At 27.1% G+C, this 11,112-nt stretch overlaps 1 protein-coding gene across 1 annotated transcript in view; it reads left to right on the top strand.

Annotated features, from left to right (window-relative positions):
• Positions 1 to 11,112, top strand: part of LOC100161575 — a 54,894-nt gene that overhangs the window by 8,389 nt on the left and 35,393 nt on the right. The window contains exons 3-4 of the mRNA XM_001950206.5: positions 395 to 514; positions 8,008 to 8,151. Coding sequence (XP_001950241.2) covers positions 395 to 514; positions 8,008 to 8,151 — 264 coding nt within the window. The remainder of the gene's footprint in view (positions 1 to 394; positions 515 to 8,007; positions 8,152 to 11,112) is intronic.

Here is an 11,112-nt window from a genome sequence, read left to right as displayed (position 1 = left end):
TATCCGATATTTTTCCTGTATTTTTTTTTCTATGTTATTCACGTACCATACAATGAATTTTAGAAGTTATGCTGTTTAGTGTGATATTGTGATAATATGTACAGTTTCAAACAATATACCAGTAAATTATATCTAAAACCATTTTTGGTAATAAAGAATAAAAACAATGACAAGTAAAATAAATTATTATATTTCACGTAGGCATGAAATTTAATAAATCTATAATTTTCAGGACTTCAATTTTAGATATCAAATGAGAATGTTTTCATAAGGTTTCAAATGTAAATTGTTGTTTTTTGAAATCATTGAGTTAAAAAAAAATCTAACAAAGTATCTACCTAAATAATAATAATAATAATAATAATAATTGATGTAATCCATGCATTTTTTTTAGCTGATGGAGTGACTTATTCGTTTGGAGTTCTATACACAGAATTCTTAGACGTTTTCAAAGGAAGTAAAGGGGCAACTGCATGGATCGCATCTTTATTGGTTGGAGTTACTCTATGCTCAGGTAACAATTGAATATTTTTGAATTTTTGATAAATATATGGTTTGAAAATAGATTGTTGTCACTTTTCACTAACCTATCATATTATTATTATTTTTTTAGTTAATAAGCTTCAAAACCTATTTATACGCTTCATTATAATTAAATAATGTATAGGTATGCAATATAAATATTAGTTCATTATTATTTCAATACAATTTTAAACTGTCAAAATTATTGTGCTATAGTTCTTAAGTAATTAATATACGGAATCCTTAACATAAGAAATGTATGATTCTGTTTAACTCTTAACTTCAGGCATTAAATACATGCATTCGGCTTGTAATATAATTATTTTAATAGTGTTATTATAAAAAAAATTCTATTTCGTCAACGGCTAACTGCCACAATTTATGATCTGACTTGAAAAAAATCAGTTTTTTCTCTCTCTTTCTTCGTCTGTCGAGTGAAAACCGGTGTAAACCGCGTGGATCAATGTGCTCACGCGAGTTGAATAAAATTATTTCATTTAAACGTTCGACGCTTTTGATAGGTTTTTTTTATCATGATCTCACGCCGCAAGATGTGCGTCGGCATCAACCATTGACGACGTGTTTCGTTTCACATGCGAATTTATGATATAATATAATAAATATAATATATATATATATATATTATGTATAAAAAAAGAGAATCATTTTATAATAATGCGCACTTCACCACCCCTCGTACGTATTACAATTAATGTTATTCGTATCCATTTTTGAGTATACGTATAATATATTATGCATGTCTTATTAGGAAATCGAATATGAGTTAATTGGCATTATTATTATAATATATTGTTTTATAAAATACAGGTAAAGGTATCCGATATGAATCCGAACAGGATTCTGCGTCCTGCGCATGGTTAGATGAGTACCTACTCTGATTTTATAGTGCACATGCCTCAGGCGGTACTGCTTAATGGGTGGAGATGGTATATATATATTATAATATAGGTTAGGATATAATATAATATTGTATATTTATCATCGTAATAAAATTCGAATTTAAACTCATTGGTTCCTTTTATTATTATCATTATTTTTTTTATTGTTTTGAAGAGATGGGTGGATGATTAGTTTTTGTACTGCCACAGGGTGCCAAATTCCTAAACAGCCGCGCACGCAAACTATGCGTTCAGTGTTCACAGTGTTAATCGTTAGATTATTAAAAATTGAGCCGTGTAAGTATACTATTATAATTTATAATGTATACTCTTATATCCTTATACGGCAAAACATAAGATTATGATAAACGTTTCACATTTGTGATTAAGATCGTAAAATATTTAAACGCCGCGTGGATTATACCTACCTATAAATAAAGTAAAAAGAAAAATTATAAGTTTGAATCTTAAAAATACACTTGTGTATTGTTATATTCGTATTTGAATACTTTTTTTAATGAAAATGTCATTTTAATTGAATAACCTTAAATATGTGATGCACAAAACGATATCTGTGTTTTTAATCTTAAAACATACTTTTTTTTTTCGTATTTTTCCAAGACCAATAGTGTTATATAATGATGACACGAAATGCGCACGCTGGTTCCGTTGTATGAACCGCGTGAATGCAGTGGAGACAATAATATAGGTATTATTATTATTTATAATATACGACGCGCGTACTACAGGCAACGACGCTTTATAATAAAGTGTTAATGCCAATATTTGATCAAAATATATTAAAGTACTTATAATTGTTTGAATAAGACATATTTTGTGAATATATCCGGACTAACATAGTTATACTTGAGACTTGATTATCCAAAGTAGGAATAAAATATTATATTAAAGCAATTTAATTTTAATGTTAAGTTCACCGACAAAATATTCTTCAGGATATTTAAAAATAAATACTTGTAGATGGTTAAGTCGTTTCAATAAATTTGGCGTTATTATTTTTAACGAATACACTTGGAAATAAATTATTAATAATAAATATCTCTTATCATATATGATAATGAATAAATGACAACTATAAATAATTTTTTTTTGTACCTTATTCATATTTGATGTAATATAATATTATATATATTATAGGACACGTATATAATTGCTTTTTATTAAAGCTGCATTTATAGAGCTTAAGGTTTATCTAATAAAATTATGTATACTACCTAGTCCACAAATGATTATGTGTTCATAATATTATTGGTTATACTAACGGAGCTGAGAAATTAATTTTCACCTGTATTCAATTTATTAATTTCATCGCGTATCTATTTGTTAAAAAAAAATATTAGCCATTTATGAACTAATTGTATATTCATGTCGAACATAATGTTATTTATACATTATAAAATATATTTTATAAGGTTTAATGCAAAAATAAAACAAGTTTGTTATAAGAATTATATAATCAATTAGTATTGAATGTTATAGGGTGTCTATATAACAAATAATAATATATATAATACAAATCACAATTTAATTATGCATTTCTAACATCCACTGAGGGTAATTTATTTTGGTGCTTAAAATATTAAATCTGGAGGTAAATATATTTTTTTTTGGTAGTTACAAATTTCATAAAAAAATCACAAAATAAAAATATAGCATGATCATTTTTATCGCATACAACTACTGACAAGGAAAGTCTCAAACCTGATATGGTAGTTAATATTATAAAATAAATTTGTATTTATACGTATAAACTTTGTAACTTGCAAGTGTGTTGTATTGTAATATTTTACAAGCCTTTTAATACTAAACCTTAACTATAATGTAAATAATACATACATTATTCTAGTAAAACAAAAAACGCAATTTGGAGGCGTAAGCAAAGATAAATATTTTTTTAAGTTCATGTATTGATCTGTTAAGTTAGCTATTTTTGTGTTTGTTTCGAATGAAACACTATGATTAAATTAGGTTGAATTTACCTAATATTGTACCTATATACGGTAGGTACTGCGGTATTCTATGCTTTACATGAAAAATAAAATAAAAAGCCAAAATATACCTAAGCATAGGTACTTAAGCAATAAACTGTACAATTTAACTTTGTAAAACAAAGAGAGATGGTTATATCTAGATACTTATAGTAGGTAATAATTAAAATAATAAAGTAATAAACAGAAATTCTTTACCATATTTTTTAAAAGATGTTTTAAATACAAATTCCCAAAAGTTTAATGATAAGGATATCAAACAATTTTTATGCAAATTTACGGGTTTGTCTTTATTAAATATACATATAACTATTGAAGCGAAGGTCCAAGTTATCACAGGTCTAATGAAAATACAGGGAAATCGCTCTGCTGACTGCTGTATATAAGATTTCAAAAGTATTAAATAGTTATCGAACAGGCCATTGTAATGGATATGTTATAGTGAATTTGAATTATCATTACATAAGACAGGAATGTAAACGTTTCTGCGAGTGAAATAGAAGTGTGGATTAGCTCCTATTTCTTAGGATATGTTCATACAATTATTATTCGATAGGTGTAGAACTTATTTTTGCAAAAAAGCCATATATAAGTTAGATCCAACATACTTACATACCGACTTACATACCGTATCATTTTATAAATAGATTCATGGTATAAAAGGTTTAAAATTAGTCCAAACATAATTTTTATTTTCAATGTTTTTAATTAGTTTAAAAATTAATAATAAACATTTTGTTAAGTTTTCAAGTCTACGATTATTATTCTTTTATAAATTACTATTCTCATATTATACCCCATAGATAACTGTGGTAACTGATTACTTTACAGGACACGGTGAACCCGGCTTTAAATGATAATATTTTGTTATCGTCAATAATAATGATAACCAATTACCAATAATCAATAACCAATGATAGTCGATACCAATATTCAGTAACCAATGCTACATTTTGTATGCCTCATCCATCTCTTTATTATTTATGGTATGCTCGCGATTTTTTCCAACTGAGTACTAGGAATTACACCAACCAGTTCAATTTTTCCAGAAATCATTAATAACACGCATAGTTATAACCGCATTGAGATTAGTAGTCTGCTCAAAATGTGATGAAGATACAAAAATCTGTCCAGAATCTAAAAAATATAATTTTTGCAAACTCTTTAGATTTTTGTAAAATGGGTCTTTAAAATATATTATGCTTTTATGCAAATCTATTTTAATAATCTTTAATCGTTGATCATACTTTGCTTATTCTAAAAGTTATCAGTAGGGACCGGATTTATATGCAAATGCATTTATGTATTGGAATGAGCTTTTTGAAATCTGATGAGAATTGTCTCCGATTTAGATTATTCTTATTAAAATAACAGGAACTGTATTTTGCATATTTTGCATATTTCAACGTTTTTACCTATTAAATACATATTTAATGCATATTTGTAGGTTTATAGTGCATATTATTATTTATAACACATATATTTGTTTTTCGTCGTATTTTCACGTTCACAGCCATATAATATCGATAATATTACGACCAGTCATTATTACCAAAAAAAGATGATATACACACATATATGTATATATTATTATAATATTAAAATAAATAAATTCGTAGCTCCTATAATAGAGTTCAGGTGTTCGACGGAAGCTGATCAAGGCTAATATCTTATAGATCTTAACGATAAATAACGTTAAATGGTGAAAAACTTAGTGAAGATGACAAAAATATACTTTTTTATACTATTAAAACATTTATAGAAGTACCTATTTTATTACTCAATTAATTAATACTTATTTTTTACATAATTTTAAATAAAATGTTTTCAATTCAATTTTAAGTGCATATTTAAAAATAAATGCATATTTTGTAGCATATTAGAGCATTTTTAGAAGCATATTTTGACGTATTTTTGTGCATATAAATCCGGTCTCTAGTTATCAGAATCAATATAGTGTCTAGAGTACAGCCTTATATCATTTTCACACAAAATTAGATAATATTATGCATTGTTTGTTGGTTATAGTTTTACTGTTAACACATATGCATAATTTGGACGTATGCAACATTGCAACAAATTATGAGGTATGAGATGCAAGCGTTTTAATTGAAACAATGCTTTAAAAAAACAGCTTTACAATAATTACTTATTTTGTCGATTTAATGTTTTAATACAATTTTAAGTGAAACTATAATTTATTATAAAAAACAAAATATGTTGAACATGGATAATTTTTGTTGGTGTTGGTAATAACTAATAAGTGTTAACCATTTATCTATTTATTTTGCTTGGTTGTATGTACAATTTGTTTTCACAAAATAAAAAATATTCTTGGAAATACATGAAATTTGTTCATGATGAAATGGTTTGATATGGTTTTTATATGGTTTCCTTTATAGTGGTGGTTTCCCTTGTTTACCTCCTACGAATTAATTTTATAGGAAACCCAATAACTGTTTTCAAATAATTTGATAATTGCCCCCATCAAGTTAAAAATAGTAGCACATTAATATTCTGGCATCGTCGTTTCTTTCATAATATAACATCTTATAATTTTGTTTGGCATAATAATATCGCTGACAGCTAGTTGTTCCTCGCTCAATTATCGAAATGTATATTTGACCGGAATATTGTTCATAAGTTTATTGTATACCTATGCTATCCAAATGTATCAAACAATGTTTGAAATTTTTCGGAAGTAAAATCGTCTTAAGGCGATATCTGATTTAATTGCGTTTTTTTACCAACCTACTTATACGCTTTTTTACAACCTAGTTCCTTGTATCTTGTAAGCTATCATAGTAAACATCTTGTAAAATCTTGAGCCTCAAACTCCTTTTAGTTTTTTTATGATTTTCTACATTTTTCTGAATCAAAAATATCAATTATATATGCATTGTAAAAATAAAAATTTTCAATCGCCTATCGATCGATTGTATTTTACAATACGAGGTACCTATAGGTAATATTATAGTTATTATAGTACCTATAAGTATACTTATGCATATTATACTATGCTATTATTGTACACCGACAAATTTTTTTAAAATTAAATTTGAATTTCTTTTCAATTTTTCTCTCGTTTGGTATAATAAGTGTATAACACGCTCTCAATGGCCGCTATTCAAATGGCACGGCGTTAAATTGTTATTATTAATAACCTTAGTCATAATATATGCCAAACTAATTTTAGATACCTACTATAGATTTTATTGTTTATTACCTAGGTATCTATTTATTTGTTGGCTTATGTTTTCTTTATGTTTATCAACTTCACGTCGTTTGATCTTTATATGATGCTCCTAATTTTAACGAACACAATGAAGTTATATATACTGCATTAGGTACATTAAATACATTTATATAATCTAGTAATATAGTATGTAAATCATAATATAAGTCCTTTGTTACATTTGGGGAAATGAAATGAAATAATCTGAAACGAGTATTCAGTGAAGTCTAAATTAAAAGATTATTCATTATAATTTATAAACTCGTTATGTAAAATAATAATTATTCTTTTTCCATACATAATTTATTGTGTATCAAACATTAATTTACGTTTGAGATATAGAAGTTTTTTCCATAAGATGAAACCTGTACTCATTTTAAAATACAGTGGTAAAATTGTGCATAGGTATCGGTTGTCATTAATGAAATAAATGTAATTTATAATTCTCTCGGACGGAAAGTTGTAATACGCTGCCGAACTCCACACCACTGAAAAAAATATGTTAATTTTCAATGGGAATGATTTAGAATAATATTATTTGTTGTATTATAATAATAATAGGTAGGTAAAGGTACTGTGTTTGTTTTACATGTAATAATATTCACGTAATTGTGCATATAATATATTTAGTTATCTTTGTTTACAAACCAGTGTGTTGGGTAATGTAGATTTGACGAGGTATTTAAGTTATTAGTTATGAGGTGACACTACTGTATAATGATTGTTAGCTCTTCAATAAAAACTATAAAATACATTCATATCTTTCTGGACAAATTCCAATTATATTTAACTATTTGAGTATGAGTGGTGTGTAACACGTGGATATAGAGTTAATGCAACAAAAAAATTATGTTTTCTTCTCGTTCTTTCGCATATTTCTTAGACGTAATTTACTAAACCTAAATAATGAAGAATATTATGCATTTGTTGCCCTAATTTGTAATCATTATGTAAATGGTATGATTTCATAAGAATAATGCAATTTAACAATATGATGCTAACAAATTTCTAGTTGACCTTATACCTATTTATAGTTAAAACTTTTGTATATTAGCAACATCACCCATATATTTTAATCCCTAAGCGGCCTAAACCTATTTGGTTTTAAGAATATAATAATGCCGCATATTTAAGTAGTTATAGTAGTATAATATATTAAAGTAACGTTAAAGTTATTTTATTTTTTTTTATTAGTTCAAAGAATTAATCATTCCATGTGATAGGCTATTATTATTTTTAAATTGTTATAGGCGCATAAATTAACCTTGTGAAATATTTCTTCCTAAAAAGTGTTCACTATGATCTAAATATCTAATATCAATGTTATGACCTTTTTTTACAGGACCCATCGCTAGTATTTTCGTTAACAAATATGGTTGTCGTTTGGTGACTATTGCGGGAGCCATACTTGCGAGCATTTGTTTGATGACTAGTGTATTTGCCAACAGTCTGGTAACTCTGTACTTAACTATCGGAATCGGAACAGGTAAATTAATAGTTTTATTTCTATATATTATATTATGAAACTGCAGTTGTTACACAATATTATTTAATAATGATTTGATAAATCACCGCAATTGTAACGATTTTTAAGAGTTAGATAGTACTATGTGCGTTTTGCGAAATATTAATAATAATACAAATTGAAAGATTAAAAATAATAGATTCTATAGGTAAGGTTAGTGCATGCATCCATTTTTAAATAATGAACAAAAGTAGGTAGGTTCTATATTATATTTATTAACATTTCCATAATTCGCACACTTTTAACCTACATTAGATATGCAACTTGTGTCATCAATCAAATCTTACTTTGCCATTTCTCGGTTGTCGAATTTACAGACAATTTACAGATGGATATATTATGTAATATGTAAATAATATGTGTGTCTTTGTTTTTTTATGGTAGTTTGCAATGCTTACATTCATTTCACATTTTTGCATCCCAAAACATGATGGACCAGCTTCAATTATTTTATATTCGTTTTATTGAGATATTCTAAGTAGGCCTAGTAAAGAAATATGTGCTATAATATTTTTGTGCTTATCATCACGGCTATTTTTCTAAATGAGTCGTACTTCGATGAGTATGTTATGCAAAACGCAGGCATGGCGTCGAAAATGTAATTTTACCAAAATACAATATAGAACATTTTTCCTGAATAATGTATATTCAGATTTTAATATTTTAAATACGTTTGAAAAATTCAACGAAAAATTATATTTCTGAAGAGTTATATAAAATTACAAAAATAGAGTATTAATAAGACATTTTTTTTTATAAAAAATATAATATATTATACTTCGTGCATTTAAATGTTTCTTCCATTTACCGGGTTATTCATACCTAATACCTATGGATAACTTAAATAATTTAAACTTTCATTGTTTGATTAAAAATATAAGATTTTTTATTTGCTTGAAAATATACCAAAAATGTTATTTTCCTTTTTTAAATACATTTTTAACCAGTTTCTAGGGAAAATAAATCTTCTAATTTTAAACTATGATGTTTTATTTGTGTTTACTCTTTGTTATTTTTATGAGTCAATTGAAAAATTAATTTAAAACGTACCTATTTGTTTTAAAAAATTATTTTTATTACTACGATTTTAGTGTACCTACCTATAGGTAGGTATTTAATAACATTTTTGGAGACATTATATTTAAGCACATTTTAACGTTTATAAGTTGCGTCCTCGTCAATATAACTTATTGGTAGTTAAAAGACTAAGACTTGCTGTTTATCATATGTATGAAACCGGTAATGTAGTTAATAGAAACGATCAAGAAAAAATTAGAACAATAAATGAATAAACGCATTACATAGGTAGATACCTAAACAGTCGAACATTGACCGCGCGCGCTTATTCACCTGTTGGAATGTATAATATTAATATATTTATATAATTATTCATTTCAGTATAGGTAAGCTGATTGCCTACGTGAACAATTACATGTCACTAACTAATTCACTACCACTCTGTAATGTTGGTATTAAAATAATAGTCTTGTACAACAATCGATTATTATTATAAATGTGTATACGAGAAGACACATAATATTTTATATATGCCAGACAATTTTGTTATCGGTTATTTTAATATATGATATTATATGGATTTAGTAAGTAGCCTTGGATGATAACTTTTCGCAATGATCATTTAAAACTATTATCGCCCAGAGCATATTAATTTTTTTTCGACATTTCGATAACATACCTACCTAATAATATTATATAATATTATATAAATAAGAAGGATAATGTTATTATAGTGTGTGCATGAAATTAGAGTTTTGTGTGGGCAAAAAAGCAATCTATATTTCGAACTTCGGAATCCGGAGTGTACTACTGCTGTTTAATTCGAGACAACCGTGTCGTAGGTATTATGTATTATATTATTTATTACAGACGTGTAATACCTACGTTTTATTAAACGAGTCTGATTTGGGTGTATCTCGATTCTCGTGTGGGGTGGCGCCGTATCACAGGCTTGCAGCATGCCTACTATAATAAACTCGTATACTACCTATAATGTGTGTTCACAGTTGAGACAAAATGTTTTGCCAGTTTGCCACTGTGGTTTTTGACGTCCACGCGCGTCTAAATTGGGCGGGTTGCCACCGTCGCGCCGCACGCTTGGTATAATATTCGGACTACGTTGCAACTATTTTCACCGTTTGATTACAAAACACATGGCTTTAAACGGGATTAGAAACATATGTATTATAATATGTGTTCCACAACAGTCCGACTACTACGGCATTACAACGTGCAGTTGATCTGTTTAATCGATTAAATTGTTATTAATTATTATATCTACCTACTACTCGAGACCTGCAGCACAATGTTGTTAAAAGTGTATGTTCGTTATTTTAATTTACTTATGTAGGTACTGGTGTCTGTATATAATCGTATTGTGTAACGAACAATGATAGACCATTAAAATTCATTAAAAATATGCTATGAAAAAAATATTGTTTGCGAATTCGATTAATTTACGTGTTTATACAGTATTTCTTGCACGTTATACTTGATGGACAAAATGTTCTAGGATATTAGTTCGCAATAGTATTCTATAGTGTCGCTCTAACGATTTAAAAATGCCGATGACAATACTGTTGTGTTTTAACGGGTGAGAAAACCGCGCGTGGCGTAACAATGATAATACTGAGCCTATTTATGACTAATTTATTGGCTATAATATTATAGGCTCTCTATAGAGTCTAGAGTCTAGATGTGTAGGTACGTATTTACATGTAATTGTATTATTAATATATAATATTGCATTTAATGTCTTTCATATAATTTATACTTAATATTATGTATAATAATTAATAATAAATTGCACTAAGATACCTACATAAATGGACTTATAAGATTTGATTTTATGAAAGACTAACTTAGCTTATTTGTTTTTAAAATGTTTAACCCTTAAGGAGGACG

This window comes from Acyrthosiphon pisum, chromosome X, assembly GCF_005508785.2.
Source record: "Acyrthosiphon pisum isolate AL4f chromosome X, pea_aphid_22Mar2018_4r6ur, whole genome shotgun sequence".
Lineage (NCBI taxonomy): Eukaryota > Metazoa > Arthropoda > Insecta > Hemiptera > Aphididae > Acyrthosiphon > Acyrthosiphon pisum.
The sequence above is the reverse complement of the archived record's forward strand: the minus strand, read 5'-3'. Positions and strand labels throughout refer to the sequence as shown.